The sequence below is a fragment of the Mus caroli genome, chromosome 12 (genome assembly GCF_900094665.2).
Source record: "Mus caroli chromosome 12, CAROLI_EIJ_v1.1, whole genome shotgun sequence".
Taxonomy (NCBI): Eukaryota; Metazoa; Chordata; class Mammalia; order Rodentia; family Muridae; genus Mus; species Mus caroli.
In genome coordinates, this window is record NC_034581.1 from 94,732,625 (window position 1) to 94,756,575 (window position 23,951).

Genomic DNA, 23,951 nt, shown 5'->3' on the forward strand with positions numbered 1-23,951 from the left:
TGCACGCTGTGATAGGGGTGCTAATGGATGACACGGATCCCCTGGTCACAGTGATGAAGGTGGAAAAGGCCCCCCAGGAGACCTACGCAGATATCGGGGGACTGGACAACCAGATCCAAGAAATTAAGGTAAGGTGGGGCCGGGCCTGGGTTTCCAGAGTTCTGGTTTCTTACAGCTGTCCTGATTGGATGCTTGGAGTTGACTTCCACATTTGTTTTTCTTTATTGAGCAATTCTAGCTATGGATCTTTATGTGCTCAGTGCTGTGAGAACTAGAATCACTAAATTGTGTGCCGGTCCTGTAGTCTTTTCACACTTTGCATATTTAATGTTGACTCAGTATTAGGTGGAAATGTGACGGTCCCAGCTGTGCTGATTTGTGCTGTTGGGTACTTACTCAGCACACACGTCCTAGGGCCTAGGCCAGGTTCCCTGTTCCTGAGTGGTCCTGGAGCCTGTGGCTGTGTGCCTGCTGTCTGTCTCTCACCCATAGGGAAGTCAGTCAGAACTGCCAAAGGTCTCCTCTGCTGACCTCTCAGCTGGACCTCGGCACAGAGCGTAGGATCCCTAGTGACAGTAGGACCAGCTGGCAGGAAGTCTGTCCAGGTCCTCTTTCTAGGCTACTCCAAAGAGAGTGAGTGTTAGCTTCCTTCAGTTTTATTTTGCTCCAGAGTAGCTTAAGTGTTGCTCAAGGCTGACTTCTGGAAAGGAAAGGGGAAGCTGGGCGTGGCTTAGGAAGGGAGTTGCTATGAAAACTCAGTGAGACGCCTGCCCTCTTCAGCGTCTCCCACCCCAAGTAGAGGTTCTGAAGAGTGAGCTTTCTGTTTGTCTTGGTGGAAAACAACGTATTTTCATGTCAGGCAGTGCTAACGACCGCAGTTAAACTTTCCTTTCACCAAGTCTTTCTTCTCTGTAGGAGTCTGTGGAGCTCCCGCTTACCCACCCTGAGTATTACGAGGAGATGGGGATAAAGCCCCCTAAGGGGGTCATTCTCTACGGTCCGCCAGGAACAGGTACGTCAAGCTGAACACTGTAGGCACTCCACTCCTGTCTCCAGCAGCATTGGCAAAATGGAAGGCGCCACAGTCGCTTAGCTCAACTCTGGAGCTGGAGCTGGGCTGGGGAGGAAGAGGTAGAACACAAAGCCATGGGCTGGGTCCAGCAAACCCACACCACCCCCATACACACACAAAGCAAGATCTTAACCTTGGCTGACCGAGTACAGTGACATCACCTTGAGAGCTCTGTATAGTGCTGCGGCTTGTCCCAGCCTCAAAGGCACGCATGCATTCATCTGCAGCACGGCTAAGCCTCAGTCCAGTGTGGAGATGGCATTCAGAGTTATTCTGAGGTGGTGGACCAGGTCCATTTACTGTGCAGTAGTACTAAGTAAATACTGTGGGATGATGATAAAAACACATTTAACATTACAGTACAACAGTTGTCCTAAGCTGAACTGATGCTGAGTTCCTCCTGACCTGTGTTGAGAGCTATTAAGAGACTGAGAAGTATCTTCCCCAAGGAACCTGAAGCTAGAAACCACTCTGCTTTATCTCAGTGGGAATTAAAGCCGCAGAGAGGCCGGTGATGAGCCCAGGGCCACAGAGCTCTTGGCTTTGAGCTGGTAATGGCTGGAGCTGCAGCACTGTCCTGCCCCACCAGTGTGCATCTCATGAGGTGTGGGCACTGCAGTGCTGGGTGGACAGGCCTGTCAGAGTCGGAGGCTTGTTCAGTGATTCCCTGTGGCGCTTGAAGTAACCCAGCTGCTTTCCTTGGCTCCCAGACACTAAGGTCTCATTGTCCTAAAGGGCCCGACCCCGTCTTTACATCCCGAGTTGGTCTGCCTGGAATACTATTACCTTCTGAGGCTTTCTACCTGCTGCTGTTCTGTGACCAAGCAGAGCATTGTGTCACAAAGCTTAGCCTCTGCCATTCCCTAGCTCTCCCTCTGCGTCCTGAGCTGACACCCAGCCCTCATTCACTTTTAAAGGGGTGAAGGTTTTAACAACTCTAAAACTCTTGAGCTGAGTACTCTTTGGTGACTGCCTATGTTAAAGGCTGGTCTCTGCAGCTGGGCAGGCATCAGCGTTGTTCAGAGCTCCCAAGCTGAATTCACTGTACATGGTGTGTGTGTGTGTGTGTGTGTGTGTGTGTGTGTGTGCGCGCACATGCAACCTGAACCTGAAAGAAAAATACCAGTGATAGAGCAGTGTTAGAAACACTACTTGAAGGGCTGGAGAGATGGCTCAGTGGTTAAGAGCACTAACTGGTCTTCCAAAGGTCCTGAGTTCAATTCCCAGCAACCACATGGTGGCTCACAACCTCTGTAGTGGGATCTGGTGCCTTCTCCTGGTGTGTCTGAAGAGAGCGATAATGTACTCATATTAACTAATGAAAAAGAATCACTATTGGAGATCCATGAAAGGAATTCCCTCCCTGGGAAGGGACTGCCCAGTCTGAGACGTCATCTTAGCGTCCCAGCTCTTGTCTTCGGGCTCTGTCAACTGGTCCTGCTTGCAGTATTCTGACAACCCACAAGCCTACGCAGTACTGCCCTGCGGTGGCCGTGGTGGAAGCTGCTTTGTGTCCTGGGGTCAAACCTAGCATTCCCAGAAAATATTTTATTATTAATGGCTCAATGGGAGTTGATTTGGTTTTCTAATACTGGGTTGGATAAGTCAGATTAATTTTTGTATTTGTTCATTCCTTCATTAGTTTTGATACAGGTCCTCATGACGGCCACTCTGGCTTTGAATTCACTGTCTAGCTCAGGATGCCCTTCAACTTCTAATCCTCCTCCTCCTCCACCTCCCAAATGCTGGATTCTAGATGTGTAGCGCCATGTCTGCTTGCATTAAGTTAATTTAATATGCAACTTAAAATGGATCCAAGAAAGCTCCCTTTCAGAAAACCAGGTCATTGTATTGCTAGTGCAGAGTGGTTCTTTCTATAGGTAAATATGGCGACTGGGTCTCCTAATGCTGTGACCCTCTAATATAGGTGACCCTCGCATGATAAAGTTATTTTTATTTATTTATTTTTTTTATTACATATTTTCCTCAATTACATTTCCAATGCTATCCCAAAAGTCCAACATACCCCCCCCCCCAACTTCCCTACCCTCCCATTCCCATTCTTTTGGCCCTGGCATTCCCCTGCACTGGGGCATATAAAGTTTGTGTGTCCAATGGGCCTCTCTTTGCAGTGATGGCCGACTAGGCCATCTTTCGATACATATGCAGCTAGAGACAAGAGCTCCGGGGTACTGGTTAGTTCATNNTGTTNTTCCANCTATAGGGNTGCAGATCCCTTTAGCTCCTTGGNTACTTTCTCTAGCTNCTCCATTGNGNGCCCTGTGATCCATCCAATAGCTGACAGTGAGCATCCACTTCTGTGTTTGTTTGGCCCCGGCATAGTTTCACAAGAGAGAGCTATATCTGGGTCCTTTCAGCAAAATCTTGCTAGTGTGATAAAGTTATTTTTATTGCTACTTTACAACTGTAGTTTTGCTACTGTTATGAATTGTCATGTAAATATCTGGGATGCAGGACATCTGATCTGCGACTCCCAGATGGGAGTTTTGTTTTGGATGCTGTTTTGGATGATACTTTGGGCTCAGGGTGTGAAAATAACCAGGTAGGGCTCACAAAATGTCTCAGTGATAATGGTGTCTGTCACAAGCCTGGCAACCTGGGTTTGATCTTCAGACCCCATTGAAGGTAGAGGAAGGGAGGTGCTTGCGCCAGGCTGTCTTCTGTCCTCCACAGGTGCTCCGCGGCTCATGCCCCCACACACAGGCACAACACACACATATATAATGATTTTTATGAGAAAAAAATAACAAGTAAAGGTATTGCTGACGTCATCATGATGACTTTTAGAAGAGCTCAGAGTATGTTGTTAGATTGGAAGAGCAGAGGAACAGACAGCTGCGGTGTGTTGTCATTGTTAGTGTCCATCCACTGGGATGGGGTGCTCCTAACAGCAGTTACATGGTTTTCTTCTTGTCTTATTCTTTTTACCCAAAATAGGTAAAACTCTATTGGCCAAAGCAGTAGCGAACCAGACTTCAGCCACTTTCTTGCGCGTGGTTGGCTCAGAGCTTATCCAGAAGTACCTAGGTGATGGGCCCAAACTTGTTCGGGAGCTCTTCCGGGTCGCTGAGGAGCATGCGCCGTCCATCGTGTTCATTGATGAGATCGACGCCATTGGGACCNAAAGATATGATTCAAACTCTGGAGGTGAGAGAGAAATTCAACGAACAATGTTGGAACTGTTGAACCAGTTGGATGGATTTGATTCGAGGGGAGATGTAAAAGTTATCATGGCCACAAACCGAATAGAAACTTTGGACCCAGCACTTATCAGGCCAGGTCAAGTTTCCTTCTGTTATCTCATGGAAAATTAATGGGTTTGTGTTTGAAGTGCGCGTTGGGGTTGCTATATAACAGTACACACACTGGCAAACACTGCTGTGCAGTATAATTTACCAAAACCATCTTGATTGGAGAGACGGCCTAATTAGGAAAGCACCTGTCTTTGGGCACAAAGGCCTGAATTTGTCTGACAAACTGACATATGAAAGGTGGATATGATGGAGTGTGGTTGTGCTCCTAGTACTGGGGAGGTAGGGACAGATAGTGGGGCTTGCTAGTCTTTGTGATACTGGAGAGACACTGATCTCAAAAAACAAGGTGATGGGTGCTCGAGCATACCACACACACCTCCACACACACTCAGAGGAGTTCAAGGCTTCTCCCTGAGCTCCAGCTAGGAGAGTGACACTGTGTGGCTTGGCCCTTCTCGTTCTAGCTTTGTACTGTGATCTCTTCCTCCCGTTACTCAGTTTCCTTTTTAGCCTAGAACACTGGGTTTTTACCCTGAAGAAAAGATTCATGGGCCATGATCCATGATTACATTCAGGTAGCACTAGAAGCCATGCTCTGTAATGTTTGTATGGTAGGCTTGCTCTTGGTCCCTAACGCCATTCAAGATCTCCTTGTGCTTAGCCCAGAAGGTAGCAGAGCAGGGGGTTTGAGTGGGGTGAGCACAGATGTAGATACTCACAGAGCACAGAAATGAGTGTTCACTTTTAGGGTTTAGGTGTCATCCCCACAGCATCTAACTAAAGCACCCCCGTGGGGGTGGACTAAGGCTCTGAGCGGGCAGAGGGTGGGTCTGGATGGAAGTGGCTGAAAGCTGTGTACCTGCAGGCCGCATTGACAGGAAGATCGAGTTCCCGCTGCCTGATGAGAAGACCAAGAAGCGGATCTTCCAGATTCACACGAGCAGGATGACACTGGCTGATGACGTAACCTTGGATGACTTGATCATGGCAAAGGATGACCTCTCTGGGGCCGACATCAAGGTGAGTGCCTGGGTGTGCTTGCCTCTGAACATTTGGGCTGTTAGAAAGACTGCAAACTCTAGGAGTGGCAGTTAGGCTGAGAGTGTGGATCCCTGGGTTTTACAACCATCCATGTGCCACTAACAGAACATCCAAATGAAAATTTGCTTTGTATTTGAAGTCATTTAATGCATTAATTTATGAAGTAAATGACCTGTGAAGCCACAAGGATCAGTTACTGACATTCACTCTTCCACCTCCTGTGCAAGGCCTGGGTGACCTGCTTGGGAAAGTGAGACTTTGCCTTTGTCCCCTGTCGGGACGCATCTGCTGGGCAGTCCCCGGAGTCTCTCTTCTTCCCACCCTGTGTTGATAGGCTATACTCATTTTTACCTGTTGGTGGTGTTGCAAATGTGAATTGATACGTTTTCCCAGCTCTTTATATCAAGGCCTGTGAGCAGTGACTGGTGCAGCCTCCTTCCTTCAAGGAGCAGGGGCTTCCCCAGCGTGGTGCCCTGGTTAGGTAGAAGCAGCACACACTGTCTCCAGACCAGCGCCTGCACCGGTTGCTAAGGTCACTGGCATCGGTCCTACAGAACTAGCTTAGGATAGTTTTCTTTTTTTAATTGAAAATTAATTGTACTACACCAACTTTTCTTTAAAATTTTTTAAGAGTTCAGAAAAGTTCCATCACCAGGATATGTACACCCACATGCCCATCACCTAAATTTAAATGGCTAACCATTTCCTGTCCTCATGCACACCTACCTTTTGGTTGAGCCATTTAAAGTAAGCAGTCTGATGGCCATTTCCTTAACAGCTTTTAGTGCCAGGCTTGTAGTATTTTAGTCTTGTTATTTTGTTTATTTTTAGGTTTAATTTTTAATTTTTTGTTTTGTCTTGTTTGTTTTTTAAGACAGGGTTTCTTTGTGTAGCTTTAGCTGTCCTGTAACTCACTCTGTAGACCAGGGTAGCCTCGAACTTTGAGACTTGCCTCTGCCTCTCAAGTCCTGGGACCACCGGGCTCTAATTTTTAACTTATAATTATATGTAAATGAGCATTTTCATGTGGGACTATGCATGGGAATATAGCTACCGGAAAGAAGGAAAGAAGGAGGCTAGCCGGGCGTGGTGGCGCATGCCTTTAATCCCAGCACTCGGGAGGCTGAGGCAGGCGGATTTCTGAGTTCGAGGCCAGCCTGGTCTACAAAGTGAGTGCCAGGACAGCCAGGGCTACACAGAGAAACCCTGTCTCAAAAACCAAAAAAAAAAAAAGAAGGAGGCATCAGATTCCCTGGAGCTTGAGTTATAGACCGTTGTGAACCTGAAATGGGTTCCCAGGAACCAAACTCAGACCTCTGCAAAATTCCTGTATGTCAGCATATTTACTGCAGTAGTCTGTGCTCTGACTATAAGTAAATTAAATGGACATACACTCACCTCTGCCTTTTGGCATATCACTTTTTAATAAGGGGACTAGAGTTAAGAGCACTGGCTGCTCTTCAGAGGACCCAGTTTCAGTGCCCAGCACCCACATGGCTGCTCATAGCTATTGTCTGTAACTCCAGTTCCAGAGGACCCAACGCCCTCACACAAACATGTGCAGGCCGGGCAGTGGTGGCGCACGCTTTTAATCCCAGCACTCGGGAGGCAGAAGCAGGCGGATTTCTGAGTTCGAGGCCAGCCTGGTCTACAGAGTGAGTTCCAGGACAGCCAGGACTGCACAGAGAAACCCTGTCTCGAAAAACCAAATAAATAAATAAATAAATAAATAAATAAATAAATAAATAAATAAATAAATAAATAAGAAGGAGAGAAAGTAAGAAAGGTATTTTAAATGAAAGTGAAGCTACAAGAATTAAGTGACTGGCTAGAACCTGGGACAGTGCAGAATCCCAGATCTCCGGTCCAGTCTTCCCCCCTTATAGTCTTCCCAGTTTATGCATCTTGGATCCTCAGAAATTATGATACATGAGACATTTAAAAAATAACCGTTCCCAAATGAGCAATTTGTGTTTAGTCTGTCTTATACTTTATTTCAAAATATCTCTCTGAATTCCTTAAGTTAAAAATAAGTGTTTCAGTCTGAACATACTGTTCTTTTTTTCTTTCTTTCTTTCTTTCTAGACAGGGTTTCTCTTTGTAGCCCTGACTGTCCTTGCTCTGCAGCTGACCTGCCTCTGCCTGGGATTAAAGGCTTCTGGCACCACACCCGACTGACTCACACTGTTCTGTCTTCCAGGCAATCTGTACAGAAGCTGGCTTGATGGCCTTGCGGGAACGCAGAATGAAAGTAACAAATGAAGACTTCAAAAAATCTAAAGAGAATGTTCTTTATAAAAAACAAGAAGGTACCCCTGAGGGGCTGTATCTCTAGTGGCCCACAGTCGTCTTCAGGGATGGGAGCTGCCCCCAGGAACCCATTCTCCAGTTCAGGTTTGCCAGCAGAAAGCCCGTATCGTGGAGGACGCTGTGCCTCCATCTGTTGTTGGTCACTGTGCCGTGCTGCTCTCTACTCCCAATAAAGGATGGCCTGGTTTGCTTTCTAGCACTGTAATGAGTACCATGATAAAAAACAATTCGGGGCTTGGGGGGGAGAGTTCATTTTCTCTCAGCTTACCGTGATGGAGGTCGGCAGGAGCCTGGAGAAAGGAACTGAGGCAGGAGCTGTGCTGGAATCACTTCCCGGCTTGCTGTCTGCTGTCCAGGCAACCACCTGCCTGGGGTGGCACCCCTCGTGCTAGGCTGGGCCCTCCCACATAAATCATTTATTAAGAAAATCCCAGAGACTTGCCTATAGGCCAGTCTGATAGAGGCATTTTCTCAGTTAAAGTTCCATCTTCCCAAATGATTGTAGCTTTGCCAAGTTGACAAAAGGTAGCCAGAACAAGCGTGCACTTTGACAGCTGGTCTGTGGCTGCACGCCTACAGCTCCCTGCAGCAGATGGGAGGGTCCTGTATCAGAATGGGTAGTTCATGTTCCCAAGAGGCTGAGATCCATGAGGGGTCGGTATAGAATCCTATCCCAGCCATGCCTATGGTTCCTTAAAGCCACAAGGAGGCAGGTGGCCTATGGAGAGAAGGCATATCCCTCTCCTATTGCCAACATGTCTTAAGTACAAATGCATCTTAGTGTATAGGTCAAGAGCATTCAGAAAGCTACGCTGTGCTCCTTGCTGGATACTCAAGAGAAAAATCAGTTTTCCTTGAGGTCTGTGCTGGCAGAATTCAGCTCCTTGTAGCCATGGACTGAGGTCAGTGTTGGCTGAGGGCCTTTCCCAGCTTGTAGAGGCCACCCTGACTCCTGCACCCCACCACCCTCCATCTTCAAGTCAGAAGAATTGTCAAGCTTTTGAGTCCTGTCTTCTCCCGCTTCCAGTCTTCCAGTGAGCCCCTTCACTTCCTACTTTCCCTTTTCACCTTCCAAGAGTCTCCTGACAAGATTGCGTCTACTCAGATACCTCAGGACAGCCTTCCCCCTTCACTTTTGTCATTAAGATCTTCATATGGAGCCCAGGTGTCATGTGTAGTCCAGACTGACTGTATAGGTCAGGCTGGCATTAAATTCTCCATGTTCCTTCTGCCTCTGCTTAGACCATAAGAATTTGACAGCATCCTTGACTAACCTTCTATAGGTTATTCACAGGTTCCAGGCCTAGGGTGTGGCTACTATCTTGGGGATGGGGAAGAGTGTATCTACCCAAGGATATCTACTCATTGGTAGCCTGTGCAGTGTAGACAGTCTGCTTGTATAGAGATATGGCCTCCATGAGAAGCTGCACAGCATGGAAATTCAGCCCGGAGGTGGCCACCTGGCTTGGAGTGTGGAGTATCAGAGACCAAGGGTAAGAAACGTACGTGTTCATAGGGCTGGAGAGATGGCTCAGCTGTTAAAGGCTAGGCTCATAACCAAAAACTATAAAAAACATGTACATAGACAAAAGGTGAGACGTCCACAGGACAGCATAAGGCCTTGTGTCTAAACCTCAGCATAAACAGAAATACATTTGAGTATTAACACCCAGGAGGCAAGTTCAAGAGAAGCAAGAGTTCAAGGCCACCCTGTTTCAAAACATCCAGAAAAAAGCTCTGCAATGCCTGCAGGCATTCCTGCTGTGAATACAGGCAAGCCGACAGTCCCTTCTAGCCAAGCTAACAACAGTGGAACAGGCTGTGTTACAGAGCTCTCCCTCAGCAAAAACTGACTGCATTCTCAAAACACCAGGCTGAGGTCTGTTGTTGGGAACAGTTGTGACTGTGGTTCAGACCCTGCTCTAAGGTCACCAGCAAGGTTCCTGCAGAGGGCGCTGGTGTCCTGCCCAAGGGTTTCCTTCCACACAGTACTGAGCACAGGAACACCAGGCTCCAATGAAGGCCCTGTGGATGCTCCTGGTCCAAAGTCAGGTGTCATCAGAGCAATGATTAAAAACTTGCCACACCTATAACCCAAGACAGGCAATGCTGAGTAAGCATCTTCTGGGCTGGAAGGGAGAGAACGACACACATCTCTGCTTATCAGCCTAGGGAAAGGGGGATCTCAAAGGCAAGTGGCCAGACCTGTGACTCCAGGAGCATGGACACATGCAGTGGGAGGGGCTGAGCGGGGGAAATAAGAAGCTGCACACATGGCAACCACAAAAGGTTTATCACTGGCACGACTCCACTTGTACATAGAGATCACATATATAATATGTAAGTCAATACGTCCAACCCCAGCAGGACAGTGAAGCCTGCACAGCCACGGCTCCGGGATCTGCAGGCTGGCCCAGGCCTGGCTGTGCACTAATCCTCCAGCAGCAGCTCCAGCTCCTCAAGGGGCAGGCGCACACGGAGCTCCTTCTCGGTCATCACGTCCAGGATCTCCTGCAGCTCGTCTGGGAAATACTCCATGGCGTCCATGTATAGCACCTGTGGGCAAAGAGAAGACCAACAATGGCTGGAAGCATCAAAGAGTCCCAAGATGGAGTAAAGTCCCAGTGAGTCCCATCAAGTCTCGGTCCTGCTGGGACGAGCTCGGGCAGCTCTGCAATGCCCAGGGAAAAGCTGTGAATGGCATAAAGAGAGTGAAGCCCTCTCTCTATTTGGCCAGCAGGGTCAGCAGGCACTGCCGTGACCGTTTGGTTTCCCAACACCTCTTGGTCTGGGTAGGACATGGGCATCTGGGCACTGCAGGGGATGCTGGGAAGCAGCTCACCCACGGAACACCATCGACTGCTACAGGAAGTCACAAGGAGCTTTGGTGCTGTGGGGACGGTGCTGAGGAAAAGGCTTTGGAAGAGGGTACTGCCCTGCCAAGCCACACACCCTAACCCTGCTAGGCAGAGGCTGGCAGGAAGGTCCTTGGGAAGTTGAAGACAACAAGCACTGTATTTAAAGCTTACCTTTGCCCAAGGACAGCTCTGGAGGGCCTTGTAGAACACGCCTTTGCTTCTTTCTTTGTTTCCTAAGGAAACCTGAGTTAAGAGATTAGCGTGAGCGATGGAGGCAGGGAAGCCAAGGCTACTAAGGTACTATCTACGCCTGCCCTGAGACACGGGAAGCCAGCCTGCATGTGCGCTGACACCATCTTGGCAAGCAGGGGGATGGTTCCCAGTGGCAGACAACACCCGGGCTCAGCCGTGTTAGATCACACGATGCTGTTAACTTCCTGTGTCCCCTTTATGACACTATCATCCCTGGGTGTCAGTGAGAGTGCTTGGGGTGAGATGTTCATGAGGTGAGGCTGAGGACCTGGCACATGGAAAGTCATCTTCTATTTTAAGAACATTATCTTCAGAGAGTTAAGAAGCTGGGATCCCCTGGGTACCAGTTACATCGTTTCTCTGAGAGGCATTACATGACAAACATCTGGGGAGGCTGAGGCAGGAGGATAACAAATCCTAAGCCAGCCTGTCTCAAGACAGTGAATAAGTAAAAATCAAAAGGCAAATCTGCCCATTACTTATTAAGAGTAAACCTTGCCGTCAGAGTCTAGAGGCAGCCGATAGCAGTGTGCACAGCTGCTGCCTAGGCTGCAGCATGGCCGTGATGCTCCTATGCTTCTCAGATGCTTCCGTCTGCCTCTGCTTAAGAGGGAAGGAGGGGCATGGGGAGGAGAGGAAAAGATGGGCAGAGCATGGGTGAGAGGAAGAAGGTGTAGAGAGGGAAGGAGGACACTCAGTACTCAGTGTGTAGTGAGTTTTCTCCTAGCCCTGAAAAGGAAGGCCTTTCTAAAAACGGCCTAAGATCTGAGTGGCCAACACATCAACAGCAATTACAAGGGGGTAAAGAAAGTCTAACAGTGATAACCGAGAAATACCGCAGCCCCCTTTTATGGAATGGGACTTCCTCCACTGTGCATATCTGGTCCCATAACGGCTGACTGGCTTATATCTACTTAAATGTCCTTTCCATACTGTGTAAGTACACGGCCAGAGTCTCTCTTTTTTTTTTTTTTTTTTTTTTGTTTTTTGAGACAGGGTTTCTCTGTATAGTCCTAGCTGTCCTGGAACTCACTTTGTAGACCAGGCTGCCCTTGAACTCAGAAATCCGCCTGGCTCTGCCTCCCGAGTGCTGGGATTAAAGGCGTGCGCCACCACCGCCTGGCTACGGCCAGAGTCTTGGAGGAAGCTGCCATTGTCTCAACATCGCCACCAGCTTGGCTCAAAGTGCTGATGTGCACACACAGTTAACAGCTAGGAGGTCCCCTCACACTGAGGCTGCCACCCGACAAAGGTCAGCCTAAGGAGGAAACCTAACTGCTGTCTGATTCCTTTTCCTTCTCTGGCCAACCAACAATGGGGCTTAACGCTCAACATTTCTGCAAGGAAAAAGTAAGCATGCTAGCATGCAGCATGCATGCACACCATACAGAGGACTCAAGCAAGCCACCCTCCCCGACAGCCGCTCTTTCCTGTCCTCTGACACTTCAGCCCACACCTCACCCTGGAGCAAGGGAGCTTGCTTCTCTGTCTCTCTGTCTCTCTCTCTCTCTCTCTCTCTCTCTCTCTCTCTTTCTCTCTCAACTGTAGTTAATTAACAAAAGTGCTAGGAGCCCACTCAGATGCCTCAGGAACTGCCAGGCAAGTCACTGCTCTAATTAATCCTTGGTTTTAACACCACCTCATCAAAAATACAAACTCCTTAAGGGCCCAGACCTTTCTTTTCAAACCAACAGTAGTTTTTTGTATCCAGCCCACGCATATCCAGCTCCCTGCAGGCCCAGTCAAAGCACTGTCATCTGACCTTTCCCTGTGTCCATCTAAACACTTGGGACATGAAGCTGATAAACAGACAAGTATCCCACTCTGCTCTAAGGCTCGTTTTTATGCTTAGAAAGGTTGAGACACAAGGGGAAAGAGACTGACTAAAGCCAGTTTCCTGTTAGCTGTACCAGGCTGCCAGGCAGTCAAATCAGGACACACCATAAATACCATCTCCCCATGCAACCCTCTGTTCTGCATGGAATTCAGCCATAAACCTAGGCTTCCGGCTCGAAAGAATTCCTCTAAGTGCTGGGGACACAGTGCAGCTGGTAAAACGCTGTCATATAAGCACCAAGTTCCCCAGAACATGAGTGAAAAACAAACAAACCCACAAAGCAAGTGTGGTAGCACAGAGCTGTTAGCACAACACTGGGAGGCAGAGACAGGCAAGGCCCTAGGGATCTCTGATAAGCCGGCCTAGCCTGCTGGTAAATTCTAAGCCGTGTGAAAGACCCTATTTCAAAACAAACAAACAGTGAAATACACCCAAGGAGTGGTGCCCAAGGTTGACATTTTGGCCTCCACATGTACATGCACACACCTACACACACGCGCGCGAGCACTCACACAAAAATGACTGCAGGCAGCAGCCCAGACCTAGGCATGTGCACCTAAGCATGTGCCTGTTTGCCCCATGCACCAAGAGCTGAACTGGGGAACACGTCCTCTGGGTCCCTCAGGCCTTCAGTACAGACGGGGCTGGTGTGGAGATCAGGGAAGGCACCCACATGGCTCCTAAGAACCAGGCCAGACTGTCTTCCTCTGCCTTCCTCTCTAGTGGTGCTAGAGACTGACCCCAGGGCCTGGCTTGCTAGAACTGATGACCTACACATCCTACTCAAAATTTCACATTCCTGACCGAACCTTATGCTGAATCAAGACCAGGAAGTTCTTGTGAAGAGAATAGCAAGAATGTCAGCTTCTCTGAACTAAAAGCTCCTGGGCCATTTCCCAAGTCACTAGTTTAACGAGGTCAATGCAGAGAAAGCCAGTAATTACTCTTGTATTTCTTTCTTCCAAACATCCTGAAAGAGGAGACACTGCTCAATCAGGTTCACATAAAAATGAACCAATGCCCCCAAGGGAGGGGGGGAATACGGCCGTGCTTCCCAGGCAGTGGCTACAGACAACTGCAGTTTTGTCTACTTACAAATTTAGACATGGGGCTTTAACAAAGCAAAACCAGAGTCCACATTTTTTTCTTACCAAAAAATTCAAATACATCCTCCACAGTAGGGGGCACTGGTTGCCCTTGTCGCTCCGAATCGCATTTTCAAACAAAGCTCTGATCCGATGCGTAAGGCCAGTCTCGGGGATTGTTGCATGGACCTCTCTGCCGCCTACCCTGCAAGGAAAGAACTCAGGTCATTCTAAGACAAGTTCTGTGCCCGACAGCACAGCGGAAAGACATACTTCAGCAATGGCGAAAGGCAGCGGCATCTGGATCCGCTTTTCAGGGGGGTTCTGTCCCTCAGGGGTGAGCATGCCGGCAGCCAGTATAGGTATGGCATAAGCAAAGGCACTGGCCAAGAATGTGTTTCTTCGCTATGCTGACCCTGCCCAGGAACCACACACAACCCCATTAATCAGAAAGGAAGGCCTCCCTTGGGAAAGAAAAGGTCTTTCAATTTACAATGGACAAGACTCAGATCAAGTGAATAAATATCACTGAAAGAGACAAAAACCAAGCAAAATAAAGTATCACTCAATTTATCAGGATTTCACTGATGTGATGCAAAGCAAACAGCCCAGAAGGAACAACGATTCCTACGCTGACATGGTCCCCAGATGACCACTAGCCTTCAGCTGTAACAAGCTGTCAAAGGAGGCATGGGAAGCAGGAGGCCGTTCTCAGGGAGGCTGACAGAGGGAGGCTCGCAGCCACTGGGGGACCTGAGAGGAAACCCCAGGAAGTCCGTTCTTCCGCAAACACATTTGACAGGAGGGGAAATGAAGTGCTTGCCCCAAATCACCCAGGTGACAAGTAGCAGAACGGGTACCTGCATCAGAGCCTCTACAGTCTACACCTGACAGCACAAGGCTCTCATTACAGCCCCTCAGACACACCAGAAACCAGTCAGGTGTAGCCACTTCCTAAGGTCTGATTCACTCTTCCGTCCTTCACTGTCATGGCTAGAGCAGTCACACCAGGTGTGGCAGAGCCTGGGCCATGCCTGAGACCTGGCAAGGGGCTGCAAACACAGCAACCCTTCCTTTAAGGTCTGTGAAGCCCATGCAGGAGACTGCCAGTAATTACCTCTGAACAGATTCCACCAGCTTTTTCCTCAGCTTCTCAGCTTCGATTGCAAATAGCCAAGGCTCCAAATGTTGGGCAGACCTCGTGACTGTGTCAAAGAACCTTCTGGTCTTGTTAGCACTGTGGGACTTGTTCTGAATCTGCACATAAGCCCTCCAAAGAACCTGGTTGCCCGGATACAGCTTTAAAGCATCTGAGAGGGTCTCTCGGAGTGGAGCCAGAGGGTAAACACAAACGTTCATGTGGAATCGCAGCAGGCTTGTGTGCATCATGGTGACAGCCTCAAGGACATTGGTCAAACTCTGGGAGCTGGTGCTGTCCTCTGGCCCTGGGTCTTCTAAGCGAGCAGAGCCCTTCAGCTTGGCAAACACCCTTCCATATATCTGCACAGCAGCATCAATGCCCACAGTCAAATATTGGAAGAGCATAAAGCATCGGACCAAGCTACCCAGGCAGTCCAAGGCCTCTGTGGGAGCTGGGCTGGAGGCACAGCTCTGGCCCAGGCAGTCCTGCAGTGCGAGCTCGTAAGCCCTCCGAGCTTTCAGCACCTGGGTGGACGAGACCTGCCCCGTGTAGGGCCCGTAGGGACTGCTCTCCGTCAGCCGTGTTAATATGTGGACCGCTCGGCCTGTGGTGGCTCCTCTCGAGTCCGGCGACAGTTCCATCTCCAGCCCAGCATAGAGCAGACTGAGCTCGCAGAGTTCACGGTCCTTCAGCTCGCTGCTGCCTGCCATGCTGAGTGCTGTGTCAAACACTTTCCTGGCATCCTCTGTGTTACCGAGCAACCACTCCAGGTGTGCATACTGCTTCCAGAGGCAGAAGTTGTTGCGGTTTTCTGGCTCCTTAAGGAGATTCTTGGCTAGTTTTTTGCAGTTCTTTCCCTGAGACTTTAATCGCTTCTTTTTAGTGTGTAGACACCAAATGACCTATAGTAGAAAGAAAAGAACAAGTCTGGTTCCCCAAACACTCCCTTTGTCTGTCAGGCCAAGGCGGCACCTGCAAAGAGATGGCCACACTTTTCTTGTCCAAAGGCAAGAGCTCGTTGAGGGCGGGACATGGTGACACATACCCTAACCCCACATCTCTTTCCCACATTTCTGATCACTCAATCACTTGTCAATAACACTTTTCAAACTTGTCAGTATGCTGTGAGAAGACATGAAATGGGGACATGGAAACTAAACATATGATCTAAATACATTCTATTCGTGTATGAAATTACCAAAGGACAAATTAAAAAAAAAAAAAAAAGAATTGAGACCACATATCGAAGAGAAGTCAGTACTAATCCTGGCCAGCAGAGGGCAGAGCAGTGACTGGGAGCCCTGAGCCGACAGCTACAGAGCATAGATAGGGTAAGTAGCTTATTTGCTATCCTAAGAGGCCCTAGATCCTCTAACCCTGCTTAAGTGGATGCTGCCTCTTGGCACTAAGTGCCCGGATAATCACAGACAACAGACAGGACAGCTCTGGCCACCAAGCACGGGACTGTCTCCTACCTGTCTGCTGTTCCTCCACATCTGAAGTGACTGCCAGTGTCAACTGAAGGAGGGAGCTTTGTGAGGAGGACACACGGGTGCATTTGGGGGAGACACTGAGGTGCAGTGAGGGAGGAGGCAGCTCCAGTTACCTTTGCAATCTCATACCGTAACCACGAGAGGCAGAGCTGGGACTTCTGCTTGCCTGCGAACAAAGGCAGCACCAGGTGGAAGACATTGCGGACAAACTCCTCGCCCTCTCGGTTGTGGCCTTTGGTCCAGCGAGGGCAACCCAACTGTTCCATGGAGCCGACACAGCTAATGCCCGAAAAGGAAGGGTTGAAGTAAGTCAGGGGCTTTTCATCATAAAGTTCACTCTCAAAGATGCTGCTCTCGTCCATGGCCAGGTAAAGGCAGGAGGCTGGGGGCAGGAAGCCGGAAGGCACGCCTAGGAACTGCAGAAAGGCCTCGATGAGCTGGAACTGAAGGTCTGGGCTGGAAAGTCTGATCAAAGATTGCCCAATATCATCAAACAGCACCTGCAAGCAAGACGAGACAGAGCCGCTGAGACACAGGGGCTCTCAGGTCTGAGCACACAGTACCAATTCAACACCGGTAAAGTAAGCTGCAAATAGACAGTAGCTAGGTTTTAGCTAGGTTTCCTCCAACACTAAAACTCAGAAGGCCTCCCAAGCCAACGCGGGCAGCTGGAGGATAGCAAGCTTGGAGCCTGGAGAGGCCATTAGCACTCACACACCCCCAGGAAACACTGGGAAGGAGGAAGGAGCAACAGGCTGAAGCCAACAGCTTCCAAAGCAACCTGCAGGACTTAGAGAAGACCTAGGCCCATGTTCACTTTAGAAAGCAAACAACTTCACAGCTACGCTGGCAGAGAACAGCTACAAAGACTTTTGATGCTAGGGTGGGAGACCTACTGTTCGTAGCTCCTTTCTAGAAAGCTGCTTCAGAAAATGGAAACAGCCCAAACACAGGTAAACAGGAGCATGGTTAAGAAGAAGACAACAGAAGCAACAGACTGTGTAAAGTGCAGTTAAAAGCACGGTGCTGGCTGTAAATGCTCACAGGAGCATTACATCTCTGTAAATGCGACTTCACACTGCTGCTTGAAAGCACACAGGCTCGGACACTGTCCTCTCGAGATGCTGTCACGCTGACGGCTTTCTTTGCCTCTCACAGAGGCCACAAGCTCAAGCACAGTCACACTGGGCTGCCCAGGACTCAACACACGGGACCATTAATTCATCAGAAAGCTTTTCTCCCTTGGGCTTCGATTAGAGAAAATGCAAAGTGACAGGAAGTTACTCAGACAGTCTGCTCCAGAAATCAGCTCAACTGTGAACGCTATAACATCCTAAACACCCAAGCAATGATCCTCCTTTAAGACATTCAGTAACTTCATCCAGGGAAGGACTGGGACCTCCCAGCCTCTCTGCTGCTCACAAAGGCCTGCTGAAGTTTCATGGGAGGTTGCTTCTGGTCCACCCATACTCTCCATTCTAACTGCAGTCTGACCACTCCTTGCACCTCAAACGCTGCCAGTACAGACTCCATGCTCCAAGATCAGACATCCTTTCAGCACCCACCAGCTCTCACTATCTGAGCAGAGGCCACAGAACAGCACGTAGGCAAAAGTGGCAAGCAACGAGCAAGAGGCAACGCGCCCTGCAAAGCACCTCGCCTGCAGGGAAGCGCACAAGAGCCTCATCCACTGAGGAAATCTCTTATCTACATGCACATGGCATCACAAGCCAAACAAGGAGCTGGTATCTTATAAAACGGGATCAATTCTGGGCATCAAAATTCTTAAGTCAGTGTAGTGGCACACACCTGTAATCCCAGCCAGCACTCAGGAGACTAAAGACGGAAGGATCATGAGCTCAAGGCCAGCTTGGACTACACAGCCTCAATACAACAATAAGCAAACAAACAAAACAACACATCTTCCCTTATTTAAAACCTCGAGATAGTAGACACTAAACGGAGCAGCAGTGTCAAATCAGTTAATGAGGTAAGTGATGTACCAACACTAGCTCCTTCTCCATCCGTCATGCCTGGGCCAGGGCTGGAGATGGCTCTGGGGTTCAAAACCTTGAGACCCATTGTTCAGATCTCTCAGCATCTACTTAACAAGATGGTAGCCTTGCACATGCCTGTAACCCCAGATCCAAGAAGGGTAGAGACATAGGATCACTGGGGCTTGCTGGCTTCCAGCCTAGCCTAAAATTCAAGAGCCCTGGGTTCAGGGAGAGATCCTGCCTCAGAGGAGTAGGTGGAGAATAAGAGGGGAGGGGAGGATACTTGATGCTCTCTTCTGGGTATCATGAACACACGCGCACACACACAGTGGGGAGGGCAGGGTACATGCCTGTCTCTCAGGGTCCTCACAATCTTCCTCCGTTTGCTTCTTGGTCTTATCAGGGCGCCAGGGACGCCAGTGCCTCTGGTCTCGAGAACGCTCAACAGCAAGCCAGATCTGCCACCTGGGCAGGGTCTTGTCTTTTATCTCCTGGTCCTCCTCTTCTGGCTCCTCATCATCCTCATCTAGATAATAATGAGACACCAGTTCACTGGAGCAGAAAATCAATCCATCACCACTACTGTCACCTTCTGTGCCAGCACCATGTGGGCACGTGACACAGAGAGAGATCGCCCAGGCTGCCTCCCTGGCTCAAGGAGAGTCCCAGAGAAAAAGAAGCAGACAAAGGGAATAGATTTCTAGATCATTACTGCCCAAAAGAACTTCCTGAAATGATAAAAACACTATCTGCGCTAAAGTTGCCACCACCTACATGTGACTCACTGAATTCTTAATTTCATTTCATTTTAATGCACTTTAAGAATAGACAGCTAGAGGTAATTATTTTGAACATCATTTTTTTAATAAATGGAATTTAATAACCACACTGGCTAACACACCTGATTTTTAGACAGGGGCCTTATAATTATGACTTATCATTACAGTTTAATTTAAAAACTGTTAATTTAGGGTATCCAACCATTTATTTCACTGGGTTCCAAGTCTGAACATGTAATAGTGAAGAAGAAAGAAATCTCAGTTGCCTGCAAAGCCAAGTATTTTCAGGGCATAGAAAAATGCAGTGACCACACCCAGAACGAGTTTGGTGGTTTCTTATAACACTAGCTGGCACCCACCACTGCAGAAAGGTGAAGGCTGAAGTGCACACACGTACACACATGCACACGCGCGCGCACACAAGCAAACAACAAAGCCTGTGCATCCACGCTCAGGGCAGCTCTGCTCACCACAGCCAGAAACAAAGCAGCCTTGATGTCAGAGGGGAGGATTACAGACTGTGGCTTACCTAGACCACACACTGATGCTCAACATAAAATGAACAAACCCCTGGCACAAGCAACAATAAGTTCAGAGACTTGAGCTAAATGAGTAAAGTCACCCTACACATCACAGAGCAGGGATGCCGAGGAGGTGGAGGAGGAGGACCGGGGAGCAACAACATAAAACGGTGTCAGCAGCTGTAAAGGACAAGATGGCAGCTCACAGAATGATAGGGCATGACTGGGCAGCCCTACCTCTAAATGTGCACCTTAAAGGGCTCAAAGTGGACTCACTCGGTCATGGCACACTGAGGGTCACAGCTCACAACTGCCCAAGCGTGCATCCAAGGTCCCCATGCAGGGAAACACTATACAAACTCGAGAGGAAAGGAGATTCTAGAACATGCTCTGGCACAGGCGACTCCCAACGACATCACAGGAAGCGGAAGAAGCCAGCTACACAGGGACAAGTATGTGGCTCCTCTTCCAGGAGGTTCCTAAAGTCATCAACTGATACATGCTGTAGAACTGTAGTTGCCAGAGGAGGAGAGGACTCGGAGGCAGGGATGATGGTAACCGAGACTAGTTCAGCTGGAAAATGCAAAGGTCCAGAGATGGCCGCCAGCAACGGCTGTGCACTGTGTACAGGCACATCACTGAAATGCGTTCTTTGTAGTTACCATGGTGAATTTTATATTTTATTTTGCAACTATTTTTTAAGTTGTGCAGCAGCTGGGGAGACAGCTCAGAGGGTAAAGTGCTTGCTAAGTGCGTGTCACCAGCACCCAGGTATGGCAGTGTACAACTGTAACACCATCAATGGGATCCGGGAGGAGAGGAGGAAGATCCTGGGGCTTGCCGGCCAATGAGTCTAGACAAAGTGAGATGCTCTAAATCCCGTGGCAAACTTTGTCTCTAAAACAAGGTGGAAGCAACAGAGGCTCCCACACATGTTCACACACACACCACCTATTCATACCTACACACACACATGCATCTATCACATGCACACACAAACGATGATTCCATTTATAATATTATATAGCAAAACCGATCCCCGTGTTCAGTAACTATGAAAAGGGAAGGATGGTTGCGGCTAAAAACAGTGGCAAAAAAACCCAACACAAACAAACAAACAAAAAAAAAACCCAAAGCCTTGCTGTGATGAAATCGATCTATCATCACTGTGAGGGAGAAGACAAAGTGGGCTCAGTCATGGCACACCCATGTTCACAGCAGCACCAAAGCTGATGAAACTGTCTGGTACACACACAGACACAAGCACACACAGAGATACATCCATATATGCACACTCATACACAAACACACACACACAAACGTGTACACACACACACACACGTACATGCACATATGTACACACAGACACAGACACACACAGGAACAAAGACTGGTGAAATCTGAGTCCACTCTGGACAGGACACACTATCACTCTCTGTACCTGTTTTCCAGGTACATACACATCTACAAGTGCTTTGAAACTAAAAAGCAAAGTGCTAACAATTTAAGTGGAAAGCAAGGTTCCCACCTCATGCTGTCTTGCCCAGCTCTGGCTGGTGTCTGACCAAGCACCTTTTCCACTGAGGCCTGCCCTCTTTTTGCTCCTGGAACTATGGCTAAGAGACTGGGAGCCAGAAGTCTGCCTGTTTTCCTACTGGCTGGCTCTGTTACGGGTATAAACCTAGAAAGCACTTTGGTGTCGAACAGAATGACAACTGTGAAGCTAGTTGCCTCTTTGTTCCTTAAGAGGCAAGAAATTTGTCAAACTTTGCTAGTGTGAACACTGACCAAAGACTACCTTAAATCTACACCCAGAAGAATGGGAAGTAGGAGCTGGCGACACTCCAGCCACTTGAGAAGCAACTCAGAAAAGCCCTTGTCTCTAAGAGTGGCTTTCACATCGACATTGACGCTCCCGGAGTGATGCTTAACGTTTTCTTTGCAGTTTATTATTGAACCAAGAAAGTCTGTGAAAGAAAGAAAGAAAGAAAGAAAGAAAGAAAGAAAGAAAGAAAGAAAGAAAAGGAAGAAAAGGAAGAAAAGGAAGAAAAGGAAGAAAAGGAAGAAAAGGAAGGAAGGAAGGAAGGAAGGAAGGAAGGAAGAAAGAAAGAAAGAAAGAAAGAAAGAAAGAAAGAAAGAAAGAAAGAAAGANGAAGGAAGGAAGAAAGAAAGAAAGAAAGAAAGAAAGAAAGAAAGAAAGAAAGAAAGAAAGAAAGAAAGAAAGAAAGAAAGAAAAGAGAAAAGCCCTTCTCCCTCTGGAGGCCTCAGACCCTCAGGTGCTTGGAATGCTGCTGCATGCTGGGAGTGGGAGCTCAGAGCTTGGCGGTCCAGCGCCTGATTAAATCCTGACCCTCTGACGCTTGCAGCGCTCCTAAGCCACCTCACTAAGCATGAGAAACAATCATGAAGTGGGAAAACCCAGCCCCAGAAGAGAAGGCACACCCTTGCCCTCTGAAGCACTTACCTGGGGTGACAAGCACCCAGCCACCTCGCTCCTGTTGGTGCATCCATGCCCGCCAGCCTCGGGCTCCCTTCTCCCCAACGCGTGGCTCTCCGCTGTCCCAGAAGGGCTCAAAGAATTCCACCTGGTTCAGGTTTAAAGGACAGAAATTAGACCAACCACAACAAAGCTCCCAAGTGCGTCTCTGGACCACAGGATCCCTGAAATACCATACAACCAATGTTCAAAGGCACACACGGCAAACAGAGGAGTTATTTCGGCAGGCGGCCTCCAAATGGGCCCCATCACTCCACCCCTGCCTTGGTGTACAGCTCTAAAGTGTGAGCAGAGCACGGTGACTCCTTAGATCAGCATATGAAAGGCTGCTCAAGGTTTGGTGACAAGAGCCTGCAGTTGGGTAGGAAAGCACTTCCCAGTCCTCACCCTGCTTGTGCGGTCTAACCACTGCTGGCCCCACTCACGCCACCTGACCCACCACCTGACCCCTGAAGTCATGTTGTTTTCAGGACATTGGAGAGAATGGGAATTCAAATTTTCAGCGGGACAGACTGAGCTCTTGGAGGGACAATCACATCTTAATTAACTGCTTAATGTTAAGATCTAGCTCAGCACACAGCAGGAACTCAATAGATGCCTTTGGCACAGCTGAGTGGAAGGAGGGTACCTGTGGGACAAAGCCATACAAAGTGAATCTGGAGGCCAGGCCCTGGTGTCGCCTGGACTTGAGAGCAGCAGTGTATGGAAGCAGCTTGCAGGCAGGCAGTCATTCCCAGGAACAGAGCAGACATAGCACTGGGCAGGGACTGACTTATTGATCTGATTATCGACCAGCAACAGGATTTCCAGAAGGAGCCATCTTCTCTAATGAAAACTCTAAAGGAACCTTTGGAGGGCAAGCAGGTTTCTGGGGAGCACACCACAGGCTGACAGCTGCAGGGTGGATCCTGAGTCACAGGGCCGGGCGCATTAGGCTTAGAGAGCATATGAGTGCCAGTCACCTGCGGGAAATGGGATGGAAAGACTACAGATGGGCTTCTGAAGCAGTGACTTAAAAATAAACAAATACCGGGGTAGTGGTAGCGCACGCCTTTAATCCCAGCACTTGGGAGGCAGAGGCAGGCAGATTTCTGAGTTCGAGGCCAGCCTGGTCTACAGAGTGAGTTCCAGGATCAGCCAGGGCTATACAGAGAAACCCTGTCTCAAAAAAACAAAATATATAAATAGATAAATTAATTAATTAAATTAAACAAATAACTCAATGCCTACCAAGTATAAAGGGCCTGGGTTCAATCCCCAGTACTGCCAAAAATAAACAAAAAGTGCACTCAAGCAAAGGCTGACTTTTTTAAGAGTGTGGTATGTGTTTATAACCTGAAACAGACCAGTGTAGCAGCCTCTGCCTGTTTTGTCCCATGTTTATGGTGATGGTATCTCTCAGCTAGACAGGAAATGCAGAACACTGCTGAACAGGTAGTTCTCTGTGTGCCGGCTTGCAGACGCTTAGGGAACTGTGCAGCTGGGATTTAACATCTCCATACCATGGCTTGGGGCTCTAACAGAGCAGAGCAGGGATCCTTGAAACATCACCATCAGGCACAGTGCTGTGCCCACCGCACTGTTCACATCATTCAGCAGAGGGGTGAGAGAAGAATTCAGACCCTCACCACAGTTCCCAAGTTACCCCTGAAGCATAATGTAGACTTAAAACATCACAGCACATTTTAAAATTGCTCTCTATAAAAGCTAACTAAGCCGGGCGTGGTGGCGCACTCCTTTAATCCCAGCACTCGGGAGGCAGAGGCAGGTGGATTTCTGAGTTCGAGGCCAGC

At 48.7% G+C, this 23,951-nt stretch overlaps 2 protein-coding genes across 3 annotated transcripts in view; one reads left to right on the plus strand and one right to left on the minus strand.

Moving 5' to 3' along the window:
* The window catches only part of Psmc1 (proteasome 26S subunit, ATPase 1), a 13,979-nt gene extending 6,076 nt beyond the window's left edge, over positions 1 to 7,903 (plus strand). The window contains exons 5-9 of the mRNA XM_029484400.1: positions 2 to 128; positions 916 to 1,012; positions 4,031 to 4,372; positions 5,213 to 5,367; positions 7,589 to 7,903. Coding sequence (XP_029340260.1) covers positions 2 to 128; positions 916 to 1,012; positions 4,031 to 4,372; positions 5,213 to 5,367; positions 7,589 to 7,723 — 856 coding nt within the window. The 3' untranslated portion in view covers positions 7,724 to 7,903. The remainder of the gene's footprint in view (position 1; positions 129 to 915; positions 1,013 to 4,030; positions 4,373 to 5,212; positions 5,368 to 7,588) is intronic.
* Positions 7,904 to 9,972: 2,069 nt separating this feature from the next.
* The window catches only part of Nrde2 (NRDE-2, necessary for RNA interference, domain containing), a 35,070-nt gene continuing 21,091 nt past the window's right edge, over positions 9,973 to 23,951 (minus strand). For both annotated transcript variants that reach the window (XM_021178982.2, XM_021178981.2), the window contains exons 8-14: positions 22,126 to 22,246; positions 18,712 to 18,887; positions 16,478 to 16,864; positions 14,848 to 15,773; positions 13,797 to 13,935; positions 10,728 to 10,799; positions 9,973 to 10,254 (exon numbers count right to left, since the gene is read on the minus strand). In XM_021178982.2, the coding sequence (XP_021034641.1) occupies positions 10,129 to 10,254; positions 10,728 to 10,799; positions 13,797 to 13,935; positions 14,848 to 15,773; positions 16,478 to 16,864; positions 18,712 to 18,887; positions 22,126 to 22,246 (1,947 nt within the window). In that variant the 3' untranslated portion in view covers positions 9,973 to 10,128. The remainder of the gene's footprint in view (positions 10,255 to 10,727; positions 10,800 to 13,796; positions 13,936 to 14,847; positions 15,774 to 16,477; positions 16,865 to 18,711; positions 18,888 to 22,125; positions 22,247 to 23,951) is intronic.